The sequence below is a fragment of the Lonchura striata genome, chromosome 6 (genome assembly GCF_050655825.1).
Source record: "Lonchura striata isolate lonStrDom1 chromosome 6, ASM5065582v1, whole genome shotgun sequence".
NCBI classification, from domain to species: Eukaryota; Metazoa; Chordata; class Aves; order Passeriformes; family Estrildidae; genus Lonchura; species Lonchura striata.
This window is the reverse complement of record NC_140708.1, coordinates 37695862-37723230: the sequence shown is the minus strand read 5'-3', so window position 1 is coordinate 37723230 and position 27369 is coordinate 37695862. Positions and strand designations below refer to the sequence as shown.

The 27369-nt window shown below is 49.4% G+C and overlaps 1 protein-coding gene across 8 annotated transcripts in view; it reads left to right on the top strand.

The window, feature by feature from the left end:
• The first annotated feature begins 2604 nt into the window (after positions 1 to 2604).
• Positions 2605 to 27369, top strand: part of FAM53B (family with sequence similarity 53 member B) — a 118579-nt gene continuing 93814 nt past the window's right edge. For 4 of the 8 annotated variants that reach the window (XR_014956195.1, XM_085582946.1, XM_085582945.1 and 1 more), the window contains exons 1-2: positions 2856 to 19886; positions 22929 to 22980. Coding sequence is in view for 7 of the 8 variants with exons in the window: in XM_085582946.1 (XP_085439072.1) it covers positions 19818 to 19886; positions 22929 to 22980 (121 nt within the window). In the remaining variant the exon portion in view is untranslated. The other 4 variants (XM_021526360.2, XM_085582942.1, XM_021526361.3 and 1 more) reach the window with 4 other exon arrangements.

The following is a 27369-nucleotide window of genomic DNA, read 5'->3' as shown; positions in this document are numbered from 1 at the left end:
ACCGAGTCTGGCCCTGGGCAAGCCCCTCACCTGTGTGCTTTGCCTGGTAGGAGAGGCAGAAGGATAAATAAGAAGCAGACCCATAAATAACCGGGATGGCTCAGGTGCTCAGGACAGCGCAGAGCCCTTGTGGAAGGGACAAACTTCTGAAGTTATTGGTAACCTTGGTGCATATGACATGAATAGCAACAAACTGGAGCAGACAGTGAAGCGTTGGAAAGGCTGCATGGAAAGAAGGCTGTAACTGCAGCCAGATCCTGTGTACTGGGAGTGAAGGAAGTGCTGTCTATCCACAGGGCTTAGCACTGCTACACTGACATGTCTTGATGGCTCGGACCCCAGATTTGCTTCAGAAGAACCGTGGGGGGCATTAGATTTTTTCCTATCCACGGTTTCCATCCCCATCAGGAAGGCTCCCAGTCAGTGGGTAGCAAAGGCACTGACATCTGAGACAAAACCACAAATTAAATCAGCTCACAGATGAACTGAATGAATTTTCTGTCCATGAAGACTAAACTCTCCTGGCCAGTTATTTAAAGTTTGAGTTATTTCTTTTCTTTTCCCCCTTTCTGACAAAGGGAAAAAGCACTATCCAGAACAAGGGCCTATGGGCAGCTAGTTACTTGAACACCATTACTGAAAATACCTTCTGTGGAAAACAGGTTTGTGCTTCAGCAACAGGCTTTCACACGTGCTGGGAATTCTCCACAGCCAGCTCATCTGTTGGGAAGCACAGAGGATGAGAGGCAGAAAATGCTGGGTTTGGAGCGAGCTGCAGAAGCAGACAGAAAACAACTTTCTGCTTGAGTCTTGGAGCCCAAGGCTGCCAGGGGAATGGATTCAATTACACTCTGAGCTTTATTGCTGAAATATTCCACTGGGAAACCATAAAAAAACATTTTCAGACTTGATCCCCGAAGTTCTGGAAAAGGAGTTAGCAAGTGTTTTATTGCTACCAGTCTCAACACGTGATAAGAAAAGCAAATACTGAATGAGGTGGAGGAACATGATGCAAAAGCCCCTTCACATCATCAAACCCTTCTCCCTGTTCATCACCCACTCAGACTGGCCACTCCCGCTTAATTTTATGTATACTGAGCATGGAGCCACTTTTGTTGAGATCAGCCCTCACTGCGTTGGTGGGAGCTGCTCCTTTGTTAAATATCTGCCTGCTACTTCTGCTTGTTTCCATCTTACTTCTTCACTGCATAAATACTGACAAGTCTTCTTCGACAGTGTTTTGTGGTCCTGGGCAGTGCAGCAGCAGGGCAGGACACCCAGAGCAGTGCTGAACTCACAGCTACAGCCTCTCTTGCCATTCATGCCCTTACTTTGTCCCCTACTTGTCCCCTGCTTGTCCCTACATGCCATCCCCAGCACCGTGCCCGGCCATCCAGCTGGGTGGATGAAATTCAGCCCCAGATTCATTCCTGATGGCATCTGTGCTGTCTGCTCGCATATGTTTAAGATTAATGTTTGGGCTCTGTTTTGTAATGAGTCCTAAATCTTCCTTTTAGCTGTCATGTAGTTTCCTTGTTCGCTCGTTACGCTCGCTCTCGGAAGGAGCCCGCATGCTGTGCGTGGCGCAGCCTGGGTGGATGGAAAATGTCACCGAGAGCTCGGCGCTGCTAAAGGCCGTTCCCACGTGAAGCCAAGCAGATGTACCTCCCACTACTGCAGAGGACCCACGGCTCCTTCCCAAACAGGCTTCAAGGGACATGAAGAGGGACTTAGGACTGACAGGACAAGGGGGAACAGCTTCAAACGGACAGAAAGCGGGGTTGGATGGGATATTGGGAAGGAATTGTTCCCTGTGAGGGTGGGGAGGCCCTGGCACAGGGTGCCCAGAGAAGCTGTGGTTGCCCCTGGATCTCTGGAAGTGTCCAAGGCCAGGTTGGATGGGGCTTGGAGCAGCCTGGGATAGTGGAAGGTGTCCCTGCCCATGGCAGGGATGTGGAACTACATGATCTTTAAAGGTCCTTTCCAACCCAAACCAGTCAGTAATTCCATGAAAAACTGAGAAAAATTAAGGAGCGGGGATTTTTATTCACTGGTGAGTGCAGGGGCGCATGGTATCATTCTGTGATGTGCCAAACTTTAGCGCCTCTTCTTCCGGGGACCCTTCGATGAATGCTGGCGAGTCCAGTTCTCCTGCTCCTCCCCGGGCCGGCCGTGCCACCAGGAGTCACTCTCGGCCTCCGAACGGGCGGCGGAGCCCCACGCGAGCCGCGCCCGCAGCATCGCGGGCTGCGGGGCCGTGTGCGGGCGCTGCGGCCGCGGCAGCGCTGCCGGCTCAGCCCGCGGCTCCCCGTCGGGCAGCGCCTCACCGCTGCCCGAATCCCCCTTTTTGATTATCATCGGGCTTTTCCCCGCTCACACACGCTCTTTCTGGCGATGTTTAACCCCGGCATGCCCATTCGGGCCGGCAGCCGATGGTGTCCCCCGCCTCCCCTCGCAGCGAGCGCTCCGCCGCGCGGGTCCCCGGGGCGGGCGCTCCGCAGGTGCGGGCCGGGCTCTGCCGGCGCTGGCTCCGCTCAGGAAGTGACAAGCACATTTCCTCCTCCTCCTCCTCCTTCTTCTCCTCCTCCTCCTCCTCCTCCTCCTCGCTCCCTCCCTCCGCCCGCCCCGCCCGCAGCACGGCGGCGGCGGCGGCAGCGGAGCGCGGTCGGAGCGGCGCCCACAGCCGGCCCGGCCGGGCCGCTCCGCCGCCACCGCCCGAAGCGCTCGGTAAGCGATGCTCGGAGCGCAGCGCGGCCCTGCAGCCCCGGGGGGTGCCGGGGGGGAGCGGACAAAGGGCGGCGGTGCGCCCTGCCCGGGGACGGGGCGGCTCGGAAGGGATGGGGTAGGAGGGTGGTACCCCCGGCGCCACCGCATCCCCGCGGAGCGGGCTGGGGATGTCCGCCTTTGTGCCCCGGGGTGAGCGGGGGGCACGGCGGGGGAGCCGGAGGGAGCGTGGAGCGGTGGGATGTGTGTCCGGAGCGGCGGGGGGGTGCGGGATGCTGAGCCCGACGTGCGGGGATGGGCGGCTCTCCGGAGTTTGGCGAGCGGGCAGCGAGCGGTCCTCACCCGCTCCGAGTCCTCTGCCTCTGCCGCTGGAATTATTTCCTGCGAAAGGATCAACACGTGCTTTCCTTTCTCCGGGCCGAGAGTGCAGCTCCGGGGGGCTGGAAGTCGGGCGCCGCCGGGCTCGGTGCAGCACTCCCGGGGTTTGGGGTCTCACGGGGGATGCAGCTGAGCATCCTCCAGAGATGCTCTCCGGCTCACCCTGGGCCAGCGCACACTCCCCAGCGTGCCGTGCCTCGCATTGCGCTCCTGGCACGTGTGAGGTACTCGGGGCAGCAGCAGGACAGGGGGACAGGCCGGTCCCCGCGGGCTCCAGCCCCCGACGCTGCTGCGATGGGACACGGCAGCGCCTCGCAGTGTGAAGTGCCCTGGAAGGGGGGTTGTCCTAGAAAGCCTGTAAGTCTTGTTTCTCCGTTCGGTGACGTCAGGTTGATCGGGTTCTCAGGTACGTGAAGGTTTCACGTACAGCTGTATGCAGAGATTTCACGGCTAAGGGGCTTTTCCTCAATAATTTTAATTTACTTGACGCAGAGAGAGTTTGCTACAGCGCGGTGCCTATCGCTGAGTTGTGCCGCTGCCTCTCGGTGCCGTGCGGTCTCCACAGACGCTGGTGTACCTTGGCAGCTCATCCCCTCCTTAGGAAATCCTCTGGAGTGAAAAGTGAGCGTAATTTGTTATGAAATAGGCTGATAGACAAAACTTCAGTTGGCGATTGAAACCAGATGTGCATATTTTCCTTTTGAATCCTCAAGCAATACTAAAAGTCTGTTTTGACAGATTAAAAACTACTTGCAAATTGCAGAGGTAGCAGTGTTTCGCGATAATCCAGTAAAAACACGGAGGGCTGTGAGCGTCTCTGCCCAGTGTTGGGTATTTCCAAGCGCAGGAGATGCTGCTGCCATCACAAAGCACAGATTCCCTTGGCCTGCCTCTGTCGTGGGCAGAAATATTTACCAGGGCTTGGCTGAGGGCTGGAAAAAGAAATAAAGAAACCCCAAAACAGTGTAGATAATGTTTCTAGAGAAAATATTTGGGGTGGGTCATGAAACAGATTAATTAGAGTGATAGTAAAAAAACCTGAATTTCGGAGCGGTTTGCTCTGTCTGTACCTCTCTCTCATGGCTTGGTGCAGGTTTGAAGTGAGCTTCTCATTTATTTCTTCATTTTTGAGAATCCTGTGGAGCCTGAAGGATGCTTGTGGCAGCGGGTGTGTCACATCCAGCTCTGGCACGGCCCTGCTCAGTGGGGCAGGATTAGGGCTGGAGGCACTTTACTGGGAGAAGCACTGAGCCTCCTTGCCTCCAAAAGTGGAGGAAAAAACCCAGCCAAAACAACCTGCCGTGGAATTGCTTCCTTCTCTCCACTTCAGAGGAGGGAAGGACACCCTGCCAAGCACAGCCACGTGGAGCACGGCCACGCGTGCTGGCTTTGCTGCTGGATCCCTGGCTCCAGACTTCCCCACTTCCACCTTCAGCCCAGAGGAGGGAGGGAAACTTCTGTGACTTCCAGCTCTGCACAGGGCCGAGGTGTCCAGGAACCACAGTGGTTATAGAAAGCAGATGGCCTTTTGCTGTAAATGCAAAGCTTTGCATAGAAAATCTGTGCAAATCAGTTCAGTGGATAATTGATTTGTGTGAGTGAGATCCAGTTTTTTGTATATGGAGATCAAGCAGACTGTGGGACAGAGCCAGCACCAATGTAGGTTAATTTCCAGTTATGGATACCCGCATAAATAAATACATGTGAATAAATATGTACACATGCAAATAGGCAAACATATACCAATAAAAATCCCCAAATCTGCATTGGTTAATTATATGGAATATTTTTTTTCTAGTAGTAGCAAAGGCTTGCTTCGCTTTCAGCAAAAGTATAGGCAGAACAAGATACACAACTTTTTGCCAAAACACCTGTATTTGTGTGCAGAACTGACACCATGGGCTGTGTCCTGATGGGTGGGGAAGGGGATGAGCTTAATCCCACTTGTCTATTTATTACTGCTGGTTGATTTCTGATTTCTCAAATGGAAGCTGTGTGGTTTGTGACTCTTCTTCCGTTTTTCTTTCTTTCTTACAAAGTTGCATAGAGTTTTTCTTTTTTTTTTTTTTTGTCAGGATGGAGGTGGTTTGCACTTGCCTTGTAAAAGCTCAGATGGAAAAGAGGACACCCCAAGCTGAAAGGGTGATTTTGGTTCTGTTCCCTTCCCCCTCCCGTGTCACGTGGTTTGCCAAATGATGTTGCTGGGAAATAGTACTAATGAACATTAATCTGTGGCAGGGCAGACTTTGGACCAACGGGCTGGGACAGGGCAAGGTGCCAGAGATGCTCATAGCTGTTTGGAGAGCTGGGTTAAGTCTCCTTCCCACATCCCAGGGGAGGGACAGGGCAGGCAGAGCCTTTGTGTCACATCTGCACTCACCAAAACTCTCTCCTAGAGTGAAAATACCTTCAGAAAAACAAGTTTTATTCCCCTGGCCATGGGGGACCAGAGCAGCAGATGATCTGGGACGTTGCTCCTCTGCAGCTCCTTTTGGAACTCTCTTCTTGGCTGAGGTTTTCTGCTTCTTTCTCTCCCAAAACAGGAGGAGGAGGAAGAGGAAGCAAGCCTGCTGACTAGGGGAAACAAAACTAAAAAACAAAAGCAGGTCTGCCGAGCAGCAGAGGGCTGTGACTGCCGTGGGTCTCACGTGTGGTGGGAGCCACAGCTCCCATTGCAGGGGTCCCTGTGGGGCTGGGCAAAAATATCACCAAAACAACAGTCAGAGAGCTAAATATAAACTCACCGGGTGAAGAGGAGGGAATTTTCCACCGTGCCACTCCTCTGTGCCTGCCAGCCTGCTCCTCCCGGGGAAGCTCCTGTCCCTGATCCCCAGCATGTCATGGGGTGAGTGCCACCACTTTCTGTAGGGACGAGACTTCTGTGAATTCCTTGGAAGAGGCCAGGACACGGGCAGAGCTGAGCCCTGGAGCTCTGGTGCTGCCCACAAGTCTCCCCACGAGCCGTGGCCGTGTTGTAGCTGTGGAAAAGTTCTTCTCCAAGGTCACGCTCCGCAGTGGCAGCCTGGCTGCCCATGACCCAGCTATTTCTGTAGAGCAGCAATGCAGAACGTGGCTCTGCCACAGGGAGCTGGAGGGAGCAGATCCATGGGCTGGTTTGTTTTTCCGAACTTTTCGGAGTTGGCTGCCTTTAGGGAAACAAAAATTCCCAAGCAAGAGGGTGTTCCTGAAGTCTTGCTGGGATGGTGCATCTCAGTACAGGCTGTGGATTTGTGGGTCTTTAGTCACCAACAGGTGAGGTGGAGATTGTAAATTAAATGTGGTGGTGCAGTTAAATCCCAGCCAGAATTTCTCCTGGCTTCAGGTGGTTTATCCGTGAGTTTTGTAGCCTGTGGTGTTGGATATGTGTGATATTGCATCTTATGCATTTGAGATATGCTGTGTAAGATAAATAAGGTTTGGTATATTAGAAGTTTCTTTGAAATGCAGGGAGGAGTAAACTGCATTAGGCTGACATGGAGGAGCAACACCAAACCCTGTGTGAAGCGTGGCTGCTCCCAACACTGCTTGCTGTGGGTCCCTGCATGGATGGGTGGGAAGTACCAGGCCAGTTTGGCTCAGTAATCACTTCATTTGAGTAATATTTTAAGAACTGGTTGAGTGAGTGCAAAAAATCTGTTCTGGTGCGTTGAGTTTCTGTACCTCCCCCCTAAAAGTGTACCCAAGGGACTCTTGGTCATGGTTTTTGCTTTTAGAGGATTAAATATAGCAGCATCATTGGTGTCACTCCTCTGTAGTCCATTTGAAGCATCCCTTGGGCTACATCATTCCTTGTATTTGTGGCTCCTGGCTATGGCTTTTGCTTTCAGCAGCCAGGGCTCGGGGCTGGCTGTGCGGTAGGTGTGGGACCGTGGTGAAAGAGGAGTTTGACTTCGTGGCCGCTTTGTGCTTACAAATCCTCACATCTCCCAGGGTTTGTAAAAAATGGGATCTGGCAAGCTCTGATCCAGCAGCTGGAAAACCTGCTCTCCTTCTCTCTGCTCCAAACCAGCCCTCGAAAGGAAGGACCAGGAGTCCTTTGGATGGCTGAGGAGAAGCAGGGCTTGGGGAGGTGGTGGTGCAGAAGGATTTGGCTGCCCAGGTGTGGCAGTGACTTGTTTTGGTCTCAGCGACTTCTCTGGACCAGGAGGTCAAGAGACTCACCCCTCATCCTGCTCCTAAAGCCAAGGGGATGGGTTAAAGTGTGTTACTTTTTTGCCTTTAAGATTTTTTTTTGGTCCTTTACCCTATGATGACTCTGGCATTGACCCCAGACAAGCCTTTGTGCTTGTCTGCCCCAGTTGTGCAAGTGCCACCATCACTGTTCTGCACCAATGTGAAATGGTAATTATAAGGAAAAGGAATTAATGAGACAACTGGTCTTCTCTGGTTAGGACAGCCTGGCAGCACAGTTAGGCCAGGTGGAGCTGGCCATTTCTCATTTCAAGTGATGTGGGAAAGTCACAATAACTGTGATTTTTGTGTTTCTGTGACTGCCTTAACCTTACTGCCTTCTGGTGTGCTGGGCAATAGTTGTCAATGCTATGAAATTACTTCAAGTGCATATATTATTATGCCAGTTACAAAGTGCTTTGGGTTTTTTTTTGGGGTTTTTTTTTTTTTTTTTTTTTTTTTTTTTTTTGTTTGTTTGGTTTTTTTTTTTTTTTTGTTGTGTTTTTTATTTTTTGTCCCAGATGGTACAAATGAATATTGTATAATATTTTCAAAAGGACAAGTTTTAATATTATGAACTAGGTGCCAAAAGCTACAATTGTGTACCAAAGCTGAAGTGTTTATAATTATAATTATAAAGATACAGAAAGCATTAGAAACATCCATTTTTGGGTTTGTTGACTCTCTGTTAACTCAGAAAAACAGAAAAAAATAAAAGACCTAGAAAAGTTGTGGCTGCCCCTGGATCTCTGGAAGTGTTCAAGGCCAGGTTGGACAGGGCTTGGAGCAACCTGGTATGGTGGAATTTGTCCCTGGCCTTGGCAGGGGGTTAGAATTAGATGTTCTTTAAGGTCCCTTCCAGTCCAGGCCATTCTGTGATTGCTGGACTGTCCTTTGTGCTATAAATGAAATACAGTGCAATGGATGGTACTTCCCAGAGTGAAAGCATCATTCATGAAGATGTACATTGCCAAAATGCAAATGTTTCATTTAGAAACTCTCACCCACATTGTCGGTTGTGCATGATTTGTGTTGTTGGTAGAAACTACTTGAACTACTTTTCCCGTGGAGGTTTCAGATGTACGTATTTGAAACTTAATTTAAAAAAAAAAAAAAGTTCCAGCTCTGCTGTGCTGTGCATGCCCTCCCTGTGCTTGCCTTGTGAACCCCATGATACACCAGAAAGGTGGCAGCTTCCAGAGGAGCTGGACGAGAGCCAGGCCAGCCTGTGGAGGAGCTGCTGTCATCCCACCCTCCTGACCCTCCTGAGCCCTGCACAGCCCACCTGGACATGGGGCTGCTGGCCACGGGGTGCAGCAGCTCCCTGGGGGCATAGGGCAGTGACCCAGCAGAGCCCTGCTTTGGGGCCTGCTCTGTGGATCACCATTTTTAGCAATTTTCTGAGTTAATTCTTGCTAGAGCATGGACTCAGTGATCCTAAAGCTCTTTTCCAACCTCATGATTCTATGGTTCAGTGTCTTTTAGAAGGGCTCCCAGTGCACACATAAAGCTGTAGCGCTGGCTGAGAGCCCCGTGCAGTCATTTGTGATGCTGTAGTTAATTGCAATGATTATTGTCTGTGTTGTTCAGGAAAAAATTGCCCTTTGCCCTTGCTCTGGATCTGCATAGCTCCATCTTCCTGCAGTGCTGGGACGTGTCCCACTGCTGCTCTGCTCCTTCCGAGGGACCTGCTCAGCTTCTCCTGCCCTCTCTGAGGCAGCCAGGTCATCCTCAGCAGTTGCCACTCCGTGTTCCCCCTGTCTTGTACTGTACCTGTGGCTTGAAGCCCCCCAGTTACTCCTGGAGTGCCCTCCAGACCTTGGTTAGAGGTGGGAAGAGGCTCCAGGTGCCTGCATGTGATGTGGAATGCAGAGCACTGAGGCTGTACCATCCCTTCTCCTCCTGGAGACCCCAAATTTATCCAGCCTGTGGACACACCCCTGCATGCCTGGGTAATCTGCTGCACCATGCAGGAGCCGGGGCTCCTGCCCCTGCCTTTGAGGTGAGTGTCTTTTAAGCAATTAATTTTTTAGGGTGTATATTAACATTTCTGTAACCAGCTGTGCTGGTTGCTTCTCTCCATTCTGTGTCACCAGGCTGTTCTCTGTATTTAGCACTTTGCTGGTCTCGAGTCACTTACAGAGGTTTTCCTGTTTCCTTCCCAATTACTGCCAGGAATATTGGATGGCATAGGGTGGCAGTGTAGTTTCTGCTGCAGCCAGTGTCACCAGTTACCTGCAGGTCTGTTTGAGATGTGCCAGTAAAGGGTTATCAGGAGCTGGCATCCACTTTAATGAGGTGTTTTATACCAGTGCTCCCTTTCACCTGCACAAAGGCTTCAGGTGAGGGGAGAGCTCTTTCCTTGGTGTTGTAATTGTGATTCCTGACTCCCTGACCTTGCACTGAAACCAGAGCCTTGTTGGGCTCCAGGTCTCACCCACCACATTTACCAGGCTTGTGCCTGTCCTCAGGGACCCTCCGTGGTGATGGCTCAGAAGATTTTTTGGCATGATCTCATAAAATAAAAGGTGTACATTTATTTGGAGCTGTTGTTTAAGAAGGATCTATATTTAGTGCCTGCTGTTTAATATCATCCCAGGTTACTCCTGACAAATGTGATTGTGTCATTTTCCTTTCTGCTCAGGACAGTAATGTTTATATTGTCTATTTCTTCCTTTTCTGCATCCTAACTAATGATTCTACCATCCTTTCTGTTGTTGTCAGTGCGACTTCTTATTGTCCTTAATATCTATAAAATCTCCTGTATCTTGTTTTCTAACAGAACCTACTGTTTAACTAGCAGTCTCATTCATTTAAGGTGCTGGCCTTATTTTAGGGACTTCATCATGGTTTACAAATTCCAGGATTCATTAATTCCTTCGCTCATTAGGGTTGCAAGTTGATACATGTTTTTTCCATGTGATGAAGGCGGACGTTTTTGCTGCCCTATTTGTCCTGGGCAATCATTCATGTTTGTGCACTGACAAAATACCTGGCGTGGTTCCCTTGCTGGCAGCTTTGGAGCAGGGATGGGATGCAGCATTTAGGTCAGTTCTCCTCGGGATGCTGTTTCAGGAGTGGGCTTTGTGGTTCACACCACGCTGGTGCTGGGGCCAACCCATCTGTCCATTGGGCTTCCCCTTTCTGTGGCACAAAGGAATCTGTTTCTCTCCTGATATTCACCCTTGGCATGAGAGAAAGAGGGATATAGGGAGGCTATCCAGAGATGGAGACCTATAGGGTGGAAAATGCAGATTTTAAATTTCTTTTTCCCCCTTTATTACATAAATGAGCTCGAGGAGTGAAGGACAGAACTGTGTTCCTGCCAGCCCAAATAAAACCAGGGGCTGTTTGCATTTCCACTTACTTTTTTTTAAGTTTTCCTCACCTCTGAAACGGGCTGCAAAATCTGGGCTTTATGGCTGCTAAGCTACAGTGGAGCTCATCCTGCCCTCAGAGGGGCATCTCTGAGGACAAAACATCCCAGTTCTGGGAAAATTGTCCTGTGTGGGCATTACTTCTCCGGCTGGGCAGTGCCCTGGTGGGCACCTTGCTTTGGGGCAGTGGTACCTCGGGCTCGCTGGAGCTGTTCCCCATGGGAAGCATCTCCCTGCTGGCCCTCAGGGACCCCTGATGGAGCCAAACCTGCAGAAGGTTTGGGCTCTACGTGCTGCTGACACCTCGCAGGAAGCCCAGAGTGTGTTACAGCAACAGATTCCGTATTATTCCAGCCTCACAAGCATCTCCCTGCAATATTAAAAACACCCTCTAAAAGCCAAGTCCAAGCTCTCCATGAATGACTCTGTGGAAATGCTGTCGGGCATGTTTCAGTGCTGCTTTGGCTTTGATTTTGGTGGGTAAACACCGTGAGTGGGTGTTTGCTTTGACTTCTCCCTCGTAGCCAAAGACTTCCTTTGAGGGAAGGCGAAGCCTCCAGTGCTGCTCCCCATCACAGCAGCAGCCCAGTCTGCCTGTGGCTGGGTGTTGGCAGTGCCTGCACTGCATGCCTGGGCCCAGTGCTGCCCAGCAGCAGTGGGAACCCCCAGTTTCCTCAGGATCAGGGATGCCCCCTGCCCAGGATGAGAATAACCCTGGCAGAGCCTGGTTTCTCCATCTGGATGCAGCACAGTCATCCCACTTGGGATGATGCTCCTTGGCTGGCATCTCCTGCTTGTCCCACACTCTGCTCTGTCCCCCTTGGAGCTTCCCAAAATCACCTCCGGGTTGGCCCTGACATCAGAGACAACCTTTGCTGCGTGGTGGAGGCAGGGTGGGTGCAGCCCGTCCTCTCCTTGCCCTGCTGCACCAAGAAGAGCCCCCCTGTGATCGTCACACGTTCCCCCATCTCCACCAGAGCCACCAAACCCGGGTCCTTGGCAGCTCCTGCATGCAGGAGCCGTGTTCTGCTCACAGATTGTTGTGTATTTGATGAACCTGAGGAAAACAAGGAGCACGGAGGCTGTGGGGTGAGGCGAGTTCGCTCTTCAGCCTGCCAAATTCACGCTCGTTCAGACAACTCACAGATGTTTGGCTGCTCGTGCCTTAAAAGAGATTTATGGAAGATGCAGGGCTCGGGAATGGATGGGGACATGGAAGTGGCAGTGTGGGCAAAGGTTTCCTGGCCCTGGAGGGCTCCTTCCCTCCCTCCACTGTGCCTTCCCCTGCTGGTGTTGGTGGCAACATGTGGACAAACAGCAGGGAAAAGTGCCTTTTGGTCACTAGGAGGGTTAATAAAGGCTCCAGGTTCGTCTTTCAGGAGCCCAGGAGCTCTTTGAAAGCCATTTCTCAGCTGAGGAATGAACCCCCAGAGCCTGCCCAAGAGCCAAAGTGCTTGGGTCCAATGCAAACAGTGTGGGGTGTGCAGGAGACAGCAGGCACACGTGTGGGCACAGATACCATCCACTGAAGGCATCTGAAATTCTTTTAATACTGCCTGCTGAGTTCAGGGAGATAATTTCAATTTTTGGAAGGTTCTAAGGGATCATTTTGCTGGGCTTCACGTGAGGGTTCTGCAGTCTTAAAGTATTTCTCCATAAAGGGCAGGTGGTAGAAGATAACGTGGAGTCTGGCAGTTGATCCATACATCCAGGATTTTCCTGCTTTAAATCCAGGCGTGTCCATAAGGGCTGCCAACCTCTACCTGTTTGCCATCTCAGCCTTGCAGAGGGGAGAAATCTGACTTACAGGCAGCATCCAAACTGGCTCTGACAGCGATGATGGTGTTGTGGGTCTTGGCAAGTGTTCCCCAGTTACAGAGTGAGATGTCCCAGATGCTGCTCCTGCTTCATCTGGGTGGGTTTTTAGTGGTCACTGATGAGCAGCGCTGAACTCACTTTGCATCTCCAGGATTTGCTTCTCACAGGGACCCTGAGAGCTCTAGAGTCAGCAAGGAAACCTGGGCTGGCTGAGAATTCCCCTAACTGAAGGTGGTGAGGCACTGACACAGGCTGACCAGAGAAGCTGTGGCTGCCCCATCCCTGGAAGTGTCCAGGGCAAGTTTGGACAGGGCTTGGAACAACCTGGACACAGGGAAGGTGTCCCTGCCCATGGCAGGGGCTTGGAATGAGATGAGATTTAAGCTCCCTTCCAAGCCAAACCACTCAGTGATTCTAACCCTGGGAGCATTATTACGTGCCTGTGAGCAGATGGAGGTTGTTTTATAAAGACAGGTACTCTGAGGGGTTCACGGGCTGTTTGAAGTTGTTTATGCTGGGAAGTGAGTCAGTAAAAGCAGCGTGGTGGGGCTGTCTTCAGCTCAGACATCTCAGGCTGTACATGGGAAAAGAATATAAGGAAGGAACAAGAATTGTTTTTTTGTGTCTGTTTACTAGAGCAGCATGCTCTGAGCAGTAATTAAAAGTAAACCCAGACTGTGCTGCCTTGTTCAGCATCCCTAGTTTTTGAGATTAAGCAGCCAAAGCAATTCTCAATTCAGCAATTCCTCAGCTTTTGGGAGGGTGGCCAACACTCACAGTGTCTCACAGACCACTGCAAATTCTTGTAATAAATCTCACAACTGGGGCAGCAGAGGAAACCCACAGAAAGGTGAGATGGTTTGTTGGACCAGCAGGCTGGACTGCTGCTGCTGCTGCTTCAGCTGCTCTGCTCCAGGGACAACCATTCCAGGGACAATACTTCCATGGAAATACTACTCAAAGGTAGAAGCACTCCCCTAATGAGTGGAATAGGCAATGACTGCAGGTTTGCTCACAGAAAATGTGTAATTTCTGTGGTCATTGGGACTGGGGTCATGCTGTTGGCTCTGTCTGCATGGCCCACACTTCCAGGGATGGGGCAGCCACAACTTCTCTGGGTAACCTGTGCTGGAGCCTCACCACCCTCACAGGGAAGAATTTTTTCCTAATATCTAATCAAAGCTCCTCTCTTTCAGTTTGATCCATTCCCCCTGTCCTGCCGCTTCCCACGGCTCCTCGCTGGCTCCTCTCCCCTGCTGGTCGCTGGTTTGCGATGACTAATTTTGCTTTCTTCTTTTCCTTTTCAGTTGCCAGGGAGGAAAAGGCAAAGTCACTGCCAGCACCATTTCCTTCGAGCTAAAGATGTTGAGACAAAGCACCTCTGCCCCTGCCCTGTCCTTTCAGTCCTTCCGCTGCTGGTGTGTACAGGACTCATTCCCCTGCCACTCCTATTCCCTAAGAGCACGGGGGCAATAAACCTTTTACCCAAGTAGATGGTGTGTAATTCTCCTTAATTCCTTATTCCTTTTGTTGTGAGAGCTTGCCTGCAGTCGAGGCTCAACCCAAGCATGTAGATCTGGGCATGAGCTTGGACTCGAGGCTCTGCCTAGAGATTTGGGGGTGTTTGGATGTGTGTTTTGGGGCTTGGAGTGCAGGGGACTCTCTGCCTTGTGTGACTTTGGTGTCAGGCTGAGGCAGTGCCCAGGCACGTGGAGCAGGGGATGGGATTGAAATCATAGAGTTTTATTTGCTTGGTAATTCATTTATGGCTGTGGAGTGGCTGTGGTTCCTGGTAGTGAGGCTTATCTCAGGCTCCAGGAGCCAGCTTGCATGTGGCCATCCGTGGTGGCTGCACGTGGCATTTTTGGTTCCTAACGTGGCCCCATGGGATGGGTGCTGTCATGGGAAACCTCCAGCTCCTTCTGCCTATGGGTTTACTGGCTGTAGATGTTGGCTCCATCCAGGCTGTCCTGCACTGGCAGGACAGGTGAGCTCTGGGCTGTGCTGGTGACAATCTGTGTTCCTGTGTGGAGCTGCTGCTCACAGGCACTGAGGTGATTGTGGCTCCTGAAGCTGTGCAGACCTGTGGAGCCACAATCACTTCACACTGCATCCCCCTTTGCTAGGTTGCACGGAGGCAATTAGTGCTGAAAGGGTGTCCTTGTCTTGTTAGCCCTGGAGAATTCCAGTCTGGATGCAAGCAGGAGGCAGAGGAGAACATTTCCTTGTTGCTTTTCTTTGGCTGGTAGTCTCTGAGTGCCTGGAGCATGGGGCAGCACGAGATTTTGCCAGGCAGGAGCTGGGCAGGAGTGGGACACCGTGTGAGAGCCGTGGTGTCCTGGATCCTGTTTGTCCTTCCAGCAGCTGGGGAAGACCCTGTGGAGCAGGAGGAATGACTGCAGGCTCAGGGTGTCGTGGGCAGGGCTGCAGCCTTTCCCCTGCCAAGGCTGGGCATCCTGGGGCAGCTCTTTGCTCTCGACAGAGTCCCAGGGGACAATCCTGAAGCAGCTGCCTCCGTGGAAATTTTGTCCTTTGGAAGTCACGTGTGCTGACTCATGATCCTGTGTGCTCAGGATTAATCCATTGGGCATTTCCAGAGCGTAAAGATTTCTTCTCGGGCCCTGAGTGGCATCTTTCACGTTTATTGGAGGTTTTTACCCCACAAATAAACTCAATATTCTCTAATGACACAGACTCAAGCAAAGGTAACAAACTGCCCAGAGCTGAGCCTACTCAGCCTTGTTGCAGAAGACAAATTATTGCCTGAGTGAGGAAATAAACCCTGACTTAGCTACATGCAAATGGTAGACTTCATGGATTTTTTCCAAATTCATAACACAATAAATCAAGGAATTGAAGATGTACTCCTGGGCATTGTCCAAAGCCCTGAGGGTGAGACAGGCTGTGCCATGAGGAGATTCAGTGTAGCCCCAAATCACTTCTAAGAAGTGGAAGGATTGGGAGAGAGGCATGATTTTTATTTTGGGTGAATATTGCCATGTTATGCTTGCAGAAAACCTTAAACCCCACAATTTTCAATTACAGTCACCAGTTTTGGCTTTTCCCCCTAATTCTTTGTAACCCCCTGTGGGGTTTGGGAGGGGATGAGCAGCTGTGCTGTGACTGCATGGAGAAATCAAGGTGTGCACAGTGGAGGGAATTTCACTGTTTCACTGGTGAGAGTGGGATGGTGGTGAAGCCCTAGAATCATGCTCAGAGTTTGGTCCAGAGGGATTATGTGAGAAATGGATTTGTAGAAAATTTTAACAATTTGACAGAAGTTTTTACATAGTGTATATTTGTATGTGAACTTTGAGATAAGAAATGTTGATTTAGAAATACTATAGAATAGGACAGACATTAAGATTAAGAGAAAAATTGAACTAAAAACAGGTTTTGAAGGATGGCTTTGTAAATTAGATTAGAGAAATAGAACTATAAAAATTGTATTGTAGTAAGACTTACTTGTAGTAGGACTACATTATAGTGTACTGCAATTAGAAGATAGCTTCTGATTGTGATGGTGTGAATTATTGCATCTGCATTGTCTCACCCTTCTCATGGGACTGAAAATGAAATAAAAGTTTTTAAAACTCCTCTCAGTTGCCCCATCTCTGGATCAGAAAAGAGTATAATCTGACAGGATTAGCTTTGGTTGTTCAGCCACGTGGGTCTAACCTGCCCTGAATAAACTCCAGAAATTGCAGTAGCTCCTTGCTCAGCCATTTTCTTCAAGCACAGCACAGGGAATGTGCTGGGGCAGGGGCAGGGAGTGGGGTCCTGCTTGGGTCATGGCTTCTTCTCTTTGATCAGCATGAAAAATTCAGCAGGGGCAGGTGATTTATATTCTGAGAGAATTCTCACTGTTCTGCTTGCGAGCTGTATCAGTATGCAAAACACAGCTCCAGCTCCTCGTTCCCGGTGCCCTTTCCACTGTAAATAGGTTTTATGTCAGTGTGTGTGGCTGGAGATGGATTATTGAGCTGGACAGGGGCTGAATGTTTTCTGTGCAGAGGGGTGGTGATCCCACAGCTAGTGGAAATCTGTGTGATGCTGGTGCTCACTTTTCTTCACAAGGAGTAATTTCTGGGGGTCAGACCATGGAGTCATGGAGTTGGTAGGGTTGGAAAACACCTCTGAGATTATGGAGTCCAACTGCTTCCCCAGCACAGGCAAGGCCACCACTAACCCATGTCCCCACGTGCCACATCCACAGGGCTTTTAAATCCCTCCAGGGCTTTTAAATCCCTCCAGGCTTGGTAACCCTTTCTGTGAGGAAGTTTTTCATCATTTACATGGAGGTGTGATACTGGTCACTGCTCGTGCTCCCTCCAGCCATGGCAGAGCATCTGGCAGACAGTTTGCTGAATCTTCAGGTCTTTCCCATGCAGTCCAGTGTAGCAGGTGAGCAGGGCATGGCTTGGAGCCTGCTGTGTTATGTGTGAGACCCCCCTGCAGGGAAGGGCTGTTTATCCCCCATGAGCAGCTCTAAGGCTGTGCTTGTGCCTCACAAGGAGCATGTTTGTTCCCCAGAGTTCATCTTTCAAGCCTGTGGATGAGAGTTGGATCATTTCACTTAATTTTTTTTCCAAGACAAACTCTCCATAGGTGTGATACTGTCTAGAAAGCAGCTCTGAGAGAAACCTCTTCCCACCTCTGCCACTGCAAAGATCACATAAGACTTCTGCTTTGTCTGTGGTTTGAACCACGCAGAAAGTAGGGTTTGCTAAAATTTGGGGATTTCTGTGCACTAGAGTTTCTCGGGGCTTTTCATAAAGCTCAGGAGATTGTGTCAATCCCAGTGGCCGTGGCTCAAATCTAAACTTAACCTTGACATCATGATGAAGATAGTTCCTTTATCTGATTGCAAATGAGGAAATACATTTCTTAAAGTAATTAATGGTCCCTGCAGAGTATCTTTTTATTAGCATGTGTGTGTGTGAAAGCATCCAGTCTATAAATACACAGTGGTTTCCTCCTCAGCATCAATAGGGTCTGTGCTGGCCCTGCAGTCTGTGTCCCATGGCACTTGTTTGCATGGAGAGGATGTGACAGGGCAGGAGCGTGCGTCAGGAGCCCTGGGAGGCAGGATGGGGAGCCAGAGCTCACATTTCACTGGAAAGTTTCCCTTTTTATTGCAATTCCTCCATGGGGATGGCTCCAAAACCCAACCAAGCCGTGGTTCAAATTGCTGATACCTGCAAGCGCGCCTCGGCCCCGGCGTTGAGGGGTGGTGGTGGCTGCCAGCTTGGCAGCAATTTGCTGTGTTGCCTGTCATTAGGGCTGTGTTAATTGCAGGGCTTGCAGAGGAGCAGGGAGGTGTGATGGTGTGTGCTGCATTCTGGCTGGCCGGGGCAGGGAGCCTCTGCCTGTGCTTGCTGCTGCTCCTGCCTGGGTGTGCACCCAGGTCTGCTGCTGCAGCATTAACCATCACCTCAGGGGAGGGCAATTATTCCTGAAGAAATCATACCTGGTGAGTGTGCTCGGTGCTTTCGTGCTGCTCTGAATCCTTGTTTGATCTCTGTGCCAGCGGTGCCCCAGCGTCCTCCCAGCACTGAGTTTGTCACTGCAGCAAGCACTCCTGTCCGTGCAGGGGCAGGGACAGCTGAGATTGTGAGAGATAGAAATCACAGAATCACAGAATGGTGTGGTTGGGGATGCATCTTAAAGACCATCTCATTCCACACCCTGCCATGGACAACTTCCACTATCTCAGGTGGCTCCAAAACCCAATGCCCATCCTGGCCTTGGACACTTCCAAGCTGTTGTGGGCACCTGTGCCAGGGCCTGCCCACCCTCACAATCAAGAATTCCTTCCCAGTATCCCATCTCATCCTTCTCACAAATTATGTGTTAATTTTGACACTCTGAAATGTTCACTTTTCTATTTGACAGTTTTCATTTGGTCGCTGGGTTGCCCAGAGGTTTATGAGGAAGTTACCAGTAAACTGTAAATGATGAGTCCACTGATATCCCATAGAAAGCTGGAGACTGGACCAGGCACCCTTGGGAACAGTAAATCTTCAGCAAATGTATTGATTCCCAATCTTGGCTTTGCACTCTGGATGAACTTTGTCCTCGTAAAATAATAGAAGGTGATTTTTCTTTACCAGCCAGCTGGCCTTTAAATGAGCTACTCTTAACACCACTGCAAGCTCTAATCCAAGTAAACATGGACAGGATGATTCAGGAGCTGGGAAGAGCAACCAGAATATCAGTTCAGAATAAGGGTTAATACTTAGTGGAATATTTTCATCTATTATCCTTAAACATCACAATTGGCTTTGACTGGATGGTACAAGATCGGTGTTTTGTGCTCTTTGGATTGTGCAAATGGTGAGTTTGGTTGTTTGCATTAACAACCAAAGCAGCAAACAGAGAAACAGGATTAGGGGAGCGATTTGGGGAAATCGCTGGTTTTGGTAATCAGATTTCAGCTGCAATCTGTCTGCTTTACAAGGGAATAAGTCTGTAGGGGAGGATGCCAGGAGGTGAGGCAGGGCTCATGATCAGGGCTGCATGAGCTGGCTTGCAGTTTTCATTTCAAGAGCCTCCTTGTTGTCCACCCTTAGCTTTTCTTACCTAAAACTACCTAAGAAATTGGTGAAGATCAAGAGGCATGGTGTGGCCCTTAGGATTTCCCTCCTTGCAGGCAACTCTTTGCCTTGTGTTTTTCCCTAAAGGGCTCTTCATAGATTGGGAATCATGGAATGACTGGGGTGGGATAGGTGTATCCAGGGGATTTCACAGCCATAATGATGCTGGAGAGGCTTTTTCTGCTGGACATCTGCTCCCAGCTGGTCTGGGGGGCAAAGGGTTTCTGTGAGATCAACCCTGGAGCTTTAATGAGCTCCTCTTTCAATGTATTTTGTATTTTCAATGTAGGGGATGCAAGTCCCCTCTTCAAATGGAAAATTCAGAGGAAACTTTATTAATTTGACTGAGATACCTGTGTCCCTGTGGATGATGCTGTGTGCCTTGTGTGCTTCCACCAGCTCCTGGGAGTGCCCCATCCTGTGCTGATGGGGAGCAGAGGGACACCCACAATGTTTAAGATAATAAAATAAACACAACCCTCAAGGAACCACCAGCAGGCTGTTTTTTTGGGCAGTGCTTGCCCCTTGCCCAGTGCATCCAGCCTCCCCTAAGTCCCCTAAAGCTGTTCCTCTCTCTCTCTCTCTGTGCAGGGAGCTTTCCACAGCCCGGGGCTGTCCCTGCACATCCCCCCAGGAGCTGGCAGGGCTCAGCCTCTCCTGGGGAACATGGACTGAAAGAGGGGCTTTGCCAGCCCCCAGCTGCCAGCACCCTTTGCCTGGACCCTGATGGACTCCGAGGCAGGACTGCATTACCATGGTGATGATCTTAACCAAAACTCGGGAGAACAAAGGTGCTGACTCCGTAACATGCAGGACTGAGCTGGTAAGCTTTGGGAAACCTCTGTTCAAAACTGTTTTACTGCCAAGGACTTTGCTGTAGCTTTGTAATAAGGGTTTTCTTTCCTGCAGGGATGGATCTTTAGGTGGTTTGTAGCATTGATTTCTACAAAGCTGCATTAATATCCAAGGAGAGGTGATTAGTGAGTGATTGGAGTGCTGTGGCTTTTGCATATGTGGATTTCAGTAAGCACCAAATGGGATAAACAGTACAAAAAAAAAAATCAAATCAATGCTGTGAATAACACAGGTGAGAAGTTGCTTCACTGACAGCAAACAGATGCTCATCATTAATAGGAGGATGAACAAGTGGGAAGCAAGATTAAGTGGGAGATGGTGAAGGGCAATGCTGTAGTAGTTAATTTCTCTGGCATTCTGGAGAGCTGCAAATGCAACATGCTGAATGAGCAGGCAACAACAACAAAAAAACCAAATTAGGGGTGGCAAACCAACTAAAAGATGCTGTGAGAGGTGAGTGTACCAGTGGTAGGGGACACACAGCTGGAGGCAGGGTCAGAGCAAATGAGAAGGAGGTGCAGGGTGATGGAGAGCCATCAGAGCAAGGCTGGTTGTGGCCATTTGCCCCCTGTTCTCCTGGAGAGATGGGCATGGTCTGAGAAGAAACTCCACCAATTTCTCTGAGAGTCTCAGATAAGGGCATGCAGGAACACAGCAGGAAGCATCTGTCAGGATAAGCCAAAAATGGGCATTCTGAGCATAAAAGAAATATAAATGCCTGGGTTTGCTGAGGATGACAGACTTCTTCTGTCCAGCTGGGCTTCCCAGGCAGAGAGCACAGTGTGCTGGGGTGAAGGCAGGCTGCCCTGGCAGTGAAAGGCAGAGGAGAAGGTGAGCAAGCTAGAGGCAGTGGAAAATACTGCCTTAAATGGGTGAAATTTGGGAAGGGTATTGATACATTAAAAAAATACTCTTGCTGTAGAGTTAGCTCCTGCTGGGGAGTCAGCATCTCCCATGGCTGCTGCTCAGGGTGGGAAGCTGAACTTTCAGTGCCAGCTGTGCCCTGGGAAGGGTTTGGGGCAGGAGAAGGGGAACTGGCTGTAGAGAGGCAGATGAGAGTAATTTCTTCTACTCCTAAGAGAAGGGCTGGGTGCTCGGGGTGTCTGGTGGCAGGTGGTAGAGGTGCAGAGCTGTAACACAAAACTTTCCCTCACGTGTTTGCCAAGAGCTTCCCACAGCTCTGGGGCTGGGTCAGGAGTGCAGGGACAGCCCTGGGGACACAAGGTGAATTGCTGGGCTGCCTGGATTGTTAAATTGGGGCAGACAATCACAAGGAGGCTGAGCCACTAAAGAAAGCAAGAGTTTTTCTGCTGACTTCATGGGGAAGGCCAAAAAGCGAAACCCAAAGGAAATAAATGTCTGAGCACTGGGGCAGTATCTCCTGCCAACAGCCAGTGGGCTCCTTTGGTTCAGCTCCCAATTTGGTATGAGGAGAAAATTCTTACAAAATGGTAATTATACTCGATATGGGACACGTGCCAGGCTCCTCTCCCTCCTGCCTTTGCAGACAGTGTCTGGTCTCTGGGGCTGGCACACAGATGTGCACTGGCACAGCCCCTGCCTTCTCTGGGGCTTGTCCCACTTCCATCTTTGCTCCACTTCGGCTGCTCCTTGGGGACAGCTGCCTGTCCTCTCTGCCTCCTGGTTAATTCTGCTGATGGATCATAACGTGGGGCTGCACAGATGGAGATATCCTTACCTTGCCTAGAAAAGTGGCACATGCCCCAAAGGTGACTGACCCTTATTTACCTTCTCCACATCTACACCCTGTAGTTGTTTTATGCCTCCCTATCCCTCTATACTCAGTGTTTCCAGCATTCTTTGTATGAAGTGGGAGCCTTTATTGGATTGCTCAGGTGCCATCATTTGGTACATTACTGTTGTTATTGTTATTATTATTGTTGTTGTTGTCCTCATGATGCACTGGAGATTCAGGCACAGAGAAGCTGTGGCTGCCCCATCCCTGGAAGTGTCCAAGGTCAAGTTGGATGGGGCTTGGAGCAACCTGGACACATTGAAGGTGTCCCTTCCCAGGTGGAACTGGATGTCTTTAAGGTCCTTCCCAGCCCAAACCATTGTGAGATTCCATACTTATGTGAGCAGGCCACGTGTAAAACATGGATCAGGAGGGAAGGTGTGAGTGCAGTGGCCTAATGCCAGATAAAACACAATTATGGCAGTGCAGATGAACGTGGGGGCCGTGCTGGTGCTTCCCTCAGATGATGTAAAGCCTCAGTCAGATGGGATAGTGTTGCCAGGATAGACACTTCAGAAGCCAGAATATGGATATTTTTAGGGATAATAAAGGAACAATTAGTATGAAAGTGTGTTTTTGCAGGCATAGCTGAAATGACATGCAGCTGTGGATAACATATTGATTTATTATATGTGAACCCATCCATGCTCATTTTTAGAAGTCTGATGGTGTCTTTTACACCGCCAAGAGGAAAATTCTTGAGGAAAAAAAGAGTGTGAAAAGCAACCAGGATTATTTTGTACCCGTGTAGTGGCGTTTCCCCCTATTTTTAGTGTAAATCATCACAATCTGAGCAGAGACTCCTCAAAAGTGCTGAGGTGAAGATGCCTTGTCTTAGAAACTCATTATATACTTGAAAAAGCTAAATAGCTGCTTTGTACCTTCATGGGGAGGCCTTAATGGGCTTGGATGAGGTTCAAGATACCACTTTTGCTCCTTTCTTGCCCAATCCAGGATTACCTCTGAATTGCAGCTCCCATTTTAATTTCACCAGAGTTTTGGATCTGAGGGTGGGGACCTCACAGCAGCTCTTTCCTGAGGGAAGGGCTGGCTGCAGGACCCTTGATCTGCAAGCTGAGGCCTGGATGAGGACTCTGCACAGAGTTTAAAGTTGATTTCCTTGAGGAAAGGTGACTGGGTCTGTCCCCAGATGGACCAGGGCTGTGGAAGGCTTTGTCCAGGCTGGAGGCAGGGTGGTGTCTGGTGCCCAGGTCGAGTCTGTGAGAAGTGAATAGTTTTTCTGGTTGTTTGCAGCACACTCCAAAGATGAGTCAAGGATCTACCCTCTTCTCCTGTGGCGTGATGGGTAAGTGACAGAAACTTCTCTCTGTGTTTCCTCCACTCCCACTTCCTCACAGTGATGGATGGGAAGATGTCCTGACTTTTGGATGTCTCCAAAACCACTCCCCTGCAGCCCACCCCACCACACCTGCGCCACTCTCCTCCCCACATGATGCTTGTTGTGCCCTGTTGCCATTGCTGACTGAATTGCTCATCTCCTTTCCCCTCCCCTTCGATACGTCTGCTTGTTTTTAGAGCTACTCTTACAGCTGAGTTGATGAACATTTGGAGTCTGAGGTTGTGTTTGAGAATCCAGCCCAAATGTGGTTCTTGACTGTTTTCATGGTGCAAGCAGCAAATAACAGCATTATCACTGAGATGTTCTACCCCTGGCACAGAGTGCTTGGATGGGCCTCAGACAATATGGAAAATGTCCCATTTTTGCTGTTGACAGTAATCATGATTATTGTAAATGCAGGCAAACCCAATGGGAAGAAATTACAATGTCTGACTCAATTCAGAAGGCTGAATGATTTCTTTATTATAACTATGCTAAAATACATTAATATGCCATATAAAAAGGAAGATACTAAAACTACATATTACTTTATCTAACTCTAACACAACTTGTGACCCTCTCTGAGAGCCCAGCCCCAGGTGGGTTGGATTGGCCATCAGGCTCAAACAATCCTCACCAGAGGATTCACCTAACCAAGCAATCACCCTAGGTAAACAATTCTCCAAGCACATTCCACATGGGAAAAACAAGGAGCAGAAATAGAAATTGTTTTCTCTTTCATTTCTCTCTGTGCACCTCTATGAAAAATCCTGAGAGGGGGAGAAATGTGCTTGCCACACATGATAAAATATGTTTGATACCTTTTGTGTCAGAGCTTGCTAGCAGTTTTTATGCTGAACAGCCACCAAAATGGATGGAGGATTGGTGTGCCTTGCCTGGTGATCCTGAAAAACTGATAGTGCCAGAGGATGTGCTGCTGTGTTGTTCCCTTTGGCATTCCTAGCAGGGAGCCAATCGCTGGGCGAGGCCTCAAAACCCAATTAAAATTGTAGGTCAAGTTTGAGCTAAGCTCCTTGCTGTGAAAGCCAATCCTCCCCAGACAAAGAGGCTGCCCCTTTCCTTCGTGGACGCAGCTCTCATTAGCGTTAATGAGAGCCGGGCACATGCTCTGACAGGAGAAGCCTCCCAAGCTCTCTGATAGCTCCAGCCATTGGCAGTGTGGTGACATGGAGAGCATTTGTGGTTTTTTCCAGATGAAAATCACAAGCTTCATAGTAAAGAATGGACAGAGGCAGCCCATTCCCTCTCCCCTGCCTTTCAAACGTGAGTGAGGAGCAAAGAACCCAAATCAGATGGGTTTTGGCTTGCGCTGTGGCACTGGCAGGCTCTTCAGCAGATACGCAGAGTCTCTGCCTAATTGAGGAGCAGCCTGTCTTTAAGAGCTTTTACAGAGCCTTCTGCCAAATTATCCTCCTTCTGAGGGAGCTGAATGTCACCTCCTTGACCTCAGCTTGCCCTGCAGTGGTCTCTGTTGTGCCCAGTCAAGAGGAGCCCGTCCTTCCCTCATGTGAAGGCATTGCTTGGCTTGGGTTTCATTTTAATTATCTTCCCTGAGTGTTCTTCTTGATGTCCCCAAATGCGGGCCACAATCACAGACTAATCCAGGATGAAAACTTGCTTGAATTTTTAATAAAATTACTGTTAAAATGCAAAACTTGGGGAATATTTTATATCAAAGGGCCAAGTCCCTGTCAGTGGAAAGCACTGAGATAAATAAACACAGTGAAGTTTGGACTGGTAGCACAGACAACATGAGGCAAAGACTCACAGTCCTATCTATGTGGGAGGTTTGGAGGGAAGTTGGCTGATTTTTTTTTTTTTTTTGGGGGGGTTTTAGACAAAAGAGAATCTTAGAAAATAATCTTTCTGATACCTTTGGGGCGAGGGCAGCTTTGGGCAGGAAGGCAGTTTATTTCTGGACCCTGTGGCCATGGAGCATCAGGGGAGAAGGAAGCCCAGCTTCTGCCAGGGAAAGCATCATCCAAACCCTGGAGCTTTTCTTGTAAGGTATTAAAGAATCTGAAAAGAATCTGAATCTGCAAGAATCTGAAAACGGATTCTAGATTGTAACCAAACTCAGTATATTGAGTAAACATTCTTAAAGGCTTGATATATTGGATGATGCATGGTTAGGTCCAATTCTCAGGATGACCTAAATAATCTTTTGGCTTTTAAATTTGTGAGAAATATTTCTGCCAGTGAAACGATAATATTATTAAAAAGATTGGGTTTTATCTCTGTATAGCCCTTTCCCTGAGGAAGATGAAAGGTGAAACACCTAAAACTATAAATTAGACAACTACTGCTTTCCCTTCTCCTTGATGGGTCCTTGAAATACCCAGGAGTGTAAGAGTTGTCCTGTTGATGGATAGTTTGCTGTTTGTTTTTTTTTTCCTCCTCTTTTTTTTTCCCTTTTCCTTCCTCAGCAGTCTCCATGGAAGGTCCCCAGTGAAAATATCTGTGCTAGAAAAAGGTGGCATGTTAGAAAACTGTGGCATTAGGGTGGTGAGGGCCTGGCACAGGCTGCCCAGAGCAGCTGCGGATGCCCTATCCCTGGAAATGTTCAAAATCAGGCTGGATGGGGCTTGGAGCAACCTTGGAGAGTGGAAGGTGTCCCTGCCCATGTCTTTTGCTATCCAGCCAAAGACAGAAAAATTCCAATACGGGAAGGCAAAAGTAATAGAATCCCAGAATGGTTTGAATTGGAAGGGACATTAAAGGTAATCTCCCTCCACCTCTGGCCATGGTATCCAGTGTCCCAGGCTGCTCCAAGCCCTGTCCAGCCTGACCTGGTAAGAGAAGCTCAGGAGGCGTGTGCTGACAGCCGTGATCTCCTGCTCTCTGCGTAAGCAAGAAATTATCTCTGAGGGAAGCTGCAGGCAGGGTTTTATTGAGGCAGTGGCAAGGTGCTTGCACACACAGGATCCCAGTCCTGGCCCTGATTGTAAAAGGCAGGAGGAAGAAGAGGAGGAGGATGGCTTTGAGCCCACTGGGGACAGATCCTGCACCCATCCCCTGGGAAGTGCTCTTTTCAAAGCAGCCATCATTTCCATTTTCCCTTGGAGGGCTCTCAGAGTTTGTCCTCCTAGGGTGCTGGAGCAGAGCAGGGTGAGGGATGGGGCACTCAGGTCAGCTTTTCTGTCCTTTGGCACTCTCACATCACCCCTCCACCACATCTGGCAGCACCAGCGTTCCGAGCGTGCCAGGGCAGGGCTGCAGCCTTGGGCTCTCTGTTGCACAGCTCTTTCTTGGAAGTGGCTTTTCACCATCCTTGAGTGACAGAGGAAAGCCAAGAAACCAGGAGGAAAGCCAGCTCATGGAATCATGAAGGCTGGAAAAGATCTCCGAGATCATCAAGTCCGACCTTGAACCCCTTCATGGGGTGATGGCCCTTGAATGCATCCTGAAAGCACCTGCCAGGCTTGCATGCCTCCTCTTTCTGAACCAGGGCTTTCTGGAACTTTGGGGTTTTTTGTTTTGGAAAGGCCATCAGTGTAGAGCATCTTGGTGCACATTCAAACACAGTCACCCTGCAGAGAGAAAAAGCTGCTGGGAGAATTGTGGTGAGGTGTGGCTGGAGCAGGCACACCTCTCCAGAGGATCCCGCTGAAGACCTGAGCACGTTTCACGTCAAGTTTGGGGATTTCCCTCCCCCATGCAGGCTGTTGGCACAAAGAGCCCACAGCCCACAGGTGTGTTTCATCTCCAGAGTAGATTTTGGGGCTGTTGTTTTCATTTCCCGTTGAAGCACAGCTCTGCCCGTCATATTTTGATCTCATTTCTGCACTAGGAAAGCTCTCTGGTGCTGCCATCAGCTAATTACAACCATTAAATGTGTTCCACACCTAGAAATTATCTCCTGAACATAAACAGGGGGCAGTGGAAAATGCAGGCTGCCTTTTCCCCCGTGCACAGGAATTGTGAGACCAAAATTCCACTTGAACAACACGGAAAAAAAGGGAATTGGATGTGCACCTGTGCACAGACAAATGTTTGGGTTAGGTTCCAAACAGAATTTATCTGCCAAAAAGGATAAGAAAAATTGATTGAAACCTCTAATTGCTTTACAAGTTGCCATAATAAATTATGTATTAATGTAAATTATTTCATGGGAAAAGAACGTAGAGGAAACTTGAGCAGAAGGATCATGCATTATGTATAAAAAGGAACTGTAAAAATATTATAGCAGCACATTTGTGTCACTGTAGTTAAAGTTGTGTCAGCGTTTTGGTTTTACACCCTTCTCTGTGGTTATGAGTGGTCATTAAAATTTACACTGTGTCACCAGAGGAGCACTGCAGTCATTTAAAAAGCCCAGGGCCATCACTGAGCTGC